At 30.7% G+C, this 7009-nt stretch overlaps 1 protein-coding gene across 4 annotated transcripts; it reads left to right on the forward strand.

Annotated features, from left to right (window-relative positions):
• The first annotated feature begins 2327 nt into the window (after positions 1-2327).
• On the forward strand, positions 2328-6726 carry LOC123203979 (probable trehalose-phosphate phosphatase F). 4 transcript variants are annotated; one of them, XM_044620483.1, is made up of 12 exons: positions 2328-2524; positions 3229-3343; positions 3430-3910; positions 4005-4145; positions 4248-4319; positions 4405-4530; positions 4667-4825; positions 4900-4977; positions 5095-5164; positions 5248-5318; positions 5407-5499; positions 6508-6726. In XM_044620483.1, the coding sequence occupies exons 3-12, from the start codon at positions 3620-3622 to the stop codon at positions 6574-6576; spliced, it is 1170 nt and encodes a 389-aa protein (XP_044476418.1). In that variant the 5' UTR covers positions 2328-2524; positions 3229-3343; positions 3430-3619; the 3' UTR covers positions 6577-6726. The 4 variants fall into 4 exon arrangements, with proteins under 4 accessions (XP_044476418.1, XP_044476420.1, XP_044476419.1 ...); XM_044620485.1 differs by having other exon boundaries at positions 3437-3910; XM_044620484.1 differs by having other exon boundaries at positions 3304-3343.
• The last annotated feature ends 283 nt before the right edge of the window (positions 6727-7009 follow it).

Below are 7009 nucleotides of genomic sequence, written 5' to 3' on the forward strand. Positions count from 1 at the left end.
GAAACCACAAAGAGAGCTTGAGATTTTGAAACCAAGACCCTCGATCAATCTAATCAATTGGTGTTGGGGAGAGAAAGAGAGGTTGATGTCGGCTTGGTCTCAAGCAAAGGACGTTGGAGATGGAGGAAAAGGGTCATCAAAAAACATTAGGAAACTGAACAGATTGGAAGGAATTGAAAATTCTAGAAGGCTAGAAGGGGCAACATAAGAAGAAAAAAGATGAGGGGGTCAACTATAAAATTGAAAAACTATAAATAGGAAACCCAAAACACTTGGGCGGAAACTACAGGCTTTCAAACTTAAAAAAAAAAAAATTAGATTTTGGGGGAAAATTTTGGTAGTTTTTATGGTTTAGAAAGAAAAAGAAATAAAATTTTTAAATTAATAGATTTTGTTAACTTTAAAAGCTAATGTATGAGTATTTGAGTTTTGGAAAGTTAATGATTATAAATTTGAGAAAAAAATTAAACCTTGGCTGGGAATAAGTGCTTTAGCTTAAAAAGTACTATCTATGCCAGAGATGCACCCTATGCTCAACCACCCTACTTGGCAATTGCATTTGAAAATCGAGCAACCTCCTCATATACTTGGTAAAATTAAAATGTTAAAACAGAAATTTACCATAGCATGGTGATAGTGGGTGGTATCGACATTGATGTGGCTTACCATGCCTATAAGATGTGTCGGACCTAACTTGTATGGTAGCAATTTTATAGGTCGATTAAAATACTAAAACACGTGACATAACCTATGTTACTATGTCACATGTCATGTCTTAACCATTTGGCCTGTTAATTTTATATATATATATATATATATATATATATATATATATATATATATATATATAATTTTTTATTGTTTTTTTGGTTAAGCTTTTGAATTGCTCACACTAATATTTTAGTTTTTTTATAATAATAATGACAAATAATTATAAATTTAGATTTTCTATATTATCTTTTGGTTTTTTCATAACTTTAATAATAATTTATTATTACTTTCTAGTTTTTAATTTTTTATAATATTAATGGATACTTTTAAATTCTTTAAATAAATTTTTTAGATTCTTTATATAATAATAAATAATTAATAAATTTATTTAGACAATTATACATATAGTGTCGTGTGAAATTAGGTTAACCTGTGAATCAAACTTCACCATCCAAAAATTGCCTACGAATCTGACACAATCTACTACAATCCACAGACAGTACCTCTTTGGGCCCGGCAATAAAGGGGGCGTGGTCAAACCCAACCACTCGTAAAATTAACAAAGCCGAGTTGACAATTTTTACCTTTTACTGCCAAACAGAACCTTCCATTGGATCCAATTTTTTTCCTTGTGCTCAGATTGCGGGCCACGTGACGTCCCTCACGAGATTGGTGCAACTTCAGCCGTTAAAAGCGAAATCATTTTCGTTTCATATACGTTGTGAAATTTTCCACGTGACACCTAACCTCTCTTATCACTTAACACGTGAATTTAATTAATTAATATGGTAATTTTCTAAATGGTAAATATTTCCAGATAAAAAAGCGTCGGCCTCTCAGCTGTTAAATATGTATTTTATATTATTTTTGTATTAAATATACATTTTTTTATATATATACTGTTTATAATTTTTCTTCAGGGCTACATACAATTTTTGAAAAAGGAGTTGTATTGCCCCTTGTTATTTAGTTTTTTTTTTTTTTTTCTATTTGCATATTTTGATAATAAACCTTTTAAAGTGCATAGCAATATGCTCTTTAGGCTCATATAGGCCTGTTTGACATAAATTTGTAATTTATTCATGTTAGTTTTGTAATGATTTTAATATTGCGGGAATGTATCTTATGTTTGAGTCTCAACGAAATCTTCTTGACACAATAATTTAAATTTTGATTATGTATTAAGTTATTAGGTTTGATAGTTAAGTAAATATTTTACATTTAAATTATTATATTAATTTTCATTAAGAGATTCGTAAAAAGTGCTAAAATTATTATTAATATTATTATATTTAAAAAAATATATTATTAACGATATGCTATATTAAACCCATAGATATATGTTTTGTATTTTTTCTATATACCAATTTATGAATTTTTTTTATAAATATATTTTTTATTATTTATTATATTATACACATATAATTTTCATAGCATTTTTTCTAGTTTCGTATTTACTAAATAGGATGTATTGTAAAGAATTTTAATTTAATAATAAAAAAGAAAATAGAGATTTCATAACAATTTGCAGAGGTTTTTGGAATTCAACAACCAAGTTAGATTGTTAAGCACGTCTTTCACAGACGAGCATCAAACTCTATAAATACCAGGAGTTTTCACATTCCTTTCCTTCCTTCTTTTCCTCTTTATTTTTTTCCGCTTTTAGGGTTTCTCAGATTTATTTGAGGTCACCCTTTTTCTTTCATATACATCTCTACGCTTTTTTTATTCATTGGTCTCTTTGGTTTCAACAGTTTCGTTTTTGGTTGGTGAAAAAGGAGCTTTTGTATTTCGCTCATTTCTGAATCTGCCGGTACGTTTTCATATTCCCTATATTTTAATCTGAATTCTCTTATCTTTAAAAACCTAAATTGTTTTTTTTTTTTAATCCTTATTCTTTGATTTGGTTTTGGAAGAATCATTTGTTCATTTTTTACGTTTTAACGGTGAGGCATGCAACAAAGTCGCTATGTTTTGGGAAGGATTGAAGACAAAGAAATCTTGGTTTTCACGATATGAAATGAAAAAAAATGATATTTTTTTGGTATAAAGATGGATTTCACATCAAGTTTTCTTGTTTCATTTGTTATTGATTTTGGACGTGGGTCCGATTTAGCAATAGTTACATATGTCTCCTGTGGGAAATTGATTTTTGGATTTGTTTTTTTAACCACGAAGGGTCCAATATGAATATTTAAAAAGACATGATTTGACGGCGCATTTGTTTTTCGTTTTCATTATATGTTAAAATCTTCTGCTTTGTTAACATATCGAGACGGTTTTCTAATCTTTTTTCTTTAGAAAAAGAAATGCTTAGGAACTTTCCCATCTTAGTCACACTGTTGATTCGATTTTTATTTTCAATGCTTCTTAGTTGCCAACTTAGATTCTAAGGCTTAAAAGACTTGCATTGTGAACTTAATGCCCCGTTTGTTTGAGTTGTAATGGTGTCAGTCTGACGCTAAGAATTGTACGTACAAAAAATAATTGGAATCTTACAGTAATATTGTAATTCAGGGTGAAGTTAGGTGAATTTTGGTGGGTTGGAAGCTTTAACTTCACTTTCTAAAGGATTTTCACAAATATGTGCAGTAATTTGCTATAAATGCGGTGTATCTGTGGAGATGAAGAGGTATGGAGCTATAAATGAAAATGGGTTCTGTTTTGTTTGAAAGTTTGAAGATTAAAATTAAAATTTTATGCACCGTTTATCTTTAGTTTCCAGGAAACCAGCACTTTATGGACTGCTCAATTACTAGCAGTGACAAGAAAACGTTGAAGAAGTGGTTTTTCATAGACAAAAGAGTTGGGTGAAAACAAAAAGAAAAGAAAAATTAATTTTCCCAAGTTGCTGTTGATATCAAACATTTAGTTTATAGATTATTAAGCTGCAAGTAATCTGGATAAAATGGAGTTGAAGTCAAATCATTCATCTCCTGTTCTCACCGATGCTGCACCGTTAAACAAGTCAAAACTAGGCGTACGTTCTGGTTTGTTGCCTGACTCCTCCGCTGGACCATCATTTTCCGGCAAGTATGTCAGAGTTTCAAGAAAAAAGCCTGGAAAGCTTGATGATGTTAGCGCCAATGGCTGGCTTGACGCCATGAAATCATCTTCTCCTCCTCGCAAGAAGCTAAACAAGGATTTCAATTCTTTGGTTGCATCAGAAGATTCTGAGAATGCTTATCGTTCCTGGATGGTAAACGAGCTTCACTTTCATTGATAATATTAATCCATAGACTATATTTTAACTTCAACACTTTTGTAATTCTCTCTGCTTTATGGTTTTGCAGCTCAAGTACCCATCAGCGCTTAGCTATTTCGAGCAGATAACAAATTTTGCGAAGAACAAAAAGATTGCTATGTTCTTAGATTATGATGGGACTCTTTCACCAATAGTTGTTGACCCAGATCGTGCGATGATGTCCGATGGTGTAAGAATATATGCAGTTAATTTGCTGTATGTACAGCATCTTTCTTAACGAGAAACCTTTTTCTGGCATGGGTTTCTGTTGATTTTTTACACTGTTTTGTAGATGCGTTCTGCAGTGAGAAATATTTCAAAGTATTTCCCAACGGCAATTATCAGCGGAAGAAGCAGGGATAAGGTAGAAATTTGCTTCACAACGTTTAATCTATATTAGTATATAAGAATTACTATTAACATCTGATTGAATGGCATTGTTTTATCAGGTTTTTGAATTGGTAGGACTAACAGAACTCTATTATGCTGGTAGCCACGGGATGGACATTCTTGGCCCAGTCAACAGCACTGTGTCTGATGGCCACCCTAATTGTATTAAATCAACTGACCAACTGGTAAAAAAATTCAGATTTTTTTCTCTAGATTTCATTCTCTTGAAAATTTATTTCACAATAATTTTGCTTCACCATTGAAAAGTCCATGCAACAGTAAGTTTTCTGTCGATCCTTAATTCCTTTGGATGTTTGATAGGGTAAGGAAGTAAATTTGTTCCAACCAGCTAGAGAATTCATACCTATGATCAATGAGGTTTTTAGAACCCTTGTTGAGAAGACTAAAAAAATTCAAGGCGCAAAAGTTGAGAATCATAAGTTTTGTGCTTCTGTACATTACCGTAATGTAGAAGAGAAGGTAAGATTTTGTAATGTTTTCTGAAGCAAAATTAGCATTACTTTACAATGTTTTTTTTTTTTCTCCTACTTTAGGATTGGTCTGCAATCGCACAATGTGTCCACGATATACTCAAAGAGTACCCTCGTTTGCGATTAACTCATGGGCGGAAGGTATTTCATTTGGAATTCTCAAAATCTAATATTTCATATGTTTAACTGTGCACTTAAAAGTATGCACATATAATTTTATTGAATTATTTATTCCTGAATGTTTTTATTGTATTTCAGGTTTTAGAGGTCCGTCCTGTGATTGACTGGAATAAGGGAAAAGCAGTGGAATTTCTGCTTGAATCTCTTGGTAAATACATTTCCTCCTTGGAGTTTGCAGAATTCTGGTTATCAAATCTTGTTGCCTCAATTTTCTGCGTTGTGCTTGTGCAGAACTTAGTAATAGTGACGATGTGCTGCCCATCTATATTGGAGATGATAGGACTGATGAAGATGCATTTAAGGTATTAACACTGGAATTTCAATAATTGGGTACTGGATTTGTGTTTAAAAAGATTTGTTAACATTAAATTTTGATGTTATGATTATTAGGTGTTGAAAGAGAGAAATCAAGGCTATGGAATCCTAGTATCTTCTGTCCCTAAGGAGAGCAATGCATTTTACTCTCTTAGGGACCCCTCAGAGGTGCAAATTCTGCCTCTCAATGTTTCATAGTATTTAATTTGCCGAATGACTAACCAAACTTTTAAATTTGAAAAGTTTATTTTTTTCATCTAAATTTATTAATTTTTTTGTAAAATTAATGAAAAAGGCAAAACTATTCTTTGTCTATAAAACTAAATAATAGCTTACTAAAAAAAAAAATTATGAAAGATAATCATAAATTTATATATTTATAAAAATTAAATGTTAAAAATGGTTGGGGGAGATTGGAATATTGTTTGAGCCTAGAAGTGATTGTTTCTCTCCGGATGTTCCATATCTTTCAAATAAACCATATTAGTAAATGAGTTGTGTTTGGGTTTTTTGTCAACTTGTTGAGATTATTGTAGGCGACCAAAGTAGATGATTTAATGAGGCTTAAGGTTGTAATTTTAAGAGTAGAATAAAGAAGGGAAGGTGGAGGACATAAATAATAGTGTCGACAATGACAATAAAAAAGATAAAGAAGATGAGAAAGATGGTGAGAGTGAGCCAAAGACAACAAGAATAATAGTAGGAGTAGTGATAACAATGACTAGTAAGAGGTCGTTTTCTATTTTGTCTCACCTCACCTAACCTCGCCTCTCATCTTTTATTTTGTTGTTGCATCAACTCTTCCTCTCATCTCTTTGATTTCGTTGAAAAAAAATAAGAAAAATATAAAATAGTTATTATAAAAAAGTAATATGTTTGTCCTATTAAGAATTGTAAGTGATATTACATACACTTTGTGTATGTATGATGTGATAAAAATATTAAAATTAACTTTGAACTTTCATGAATAGGCAAGAAAATAAACTTTTTAATTTTAAAGTTGGGGAAGTAGTCATTCATCCTTCATTTTATTGTTATAATTATCCCAAAATTTTAGCACTTGTAAGACCAAAACACCCTTCTATGAGGCTTTTGCAAGTGGGTTATTTCTAACTTATACCCTGAAAGAAAGGTTTATTTAATATATTTTCCCTTATTAAGTTGTTATGTCTGCAGGTACAGGAATTTCTTTCGTGTTTGGTGAGATGGAAGAAGTTGGATGAAGCTGTTTCCTCGAATTTATAAGAGGCAATTCTGACAATTAGTCATAATTTCTTTTTTCTAAATAATTCAATCAACCAACGTTTGAGCAGCTAATTTATTTTAATCTTAGCCAAAGCTCTTTCAAATTATTCGACGTTTTTAATTAATCGTTGTTGAGTAATTTTTTCAGAATTGTTACTTGTAAAGCTTTTTTTTTATTATTTAATTTGTTATTTAAATATAATTCTTTGCTGTATTATTTTTTTTTAAATAAAAAAAATTTAAGTTAAAATTTGTATTTCTGATTATGAAGATTATCTATTTATTATAGTGTTTATTGAGTTATGTGAATAGGCCAAAGCCCCTTGATTAGTGATTTAAAGATTATCTATTTATTATAACACTAGGAGATAAAAACATGTCTTGACAATAGCTCTTCAGTGTTAGATAATTTAATAAGATATCAGTTAGACAT

This window comes from Mangifera indica, chromosome 20 (genome assembly GCF_011075055.1).
Source record: "Mangifera indica cultivar Alphonso chromosome 20, CATAS_Mindica_2.1, whole genome shotgun sequence".
NCBI lineage: Eukaryota > Viridiplantae > Streptophyta > Magnoliopsida > Sapindales > Anacardiaceae > Mangifera > Mangifera indica.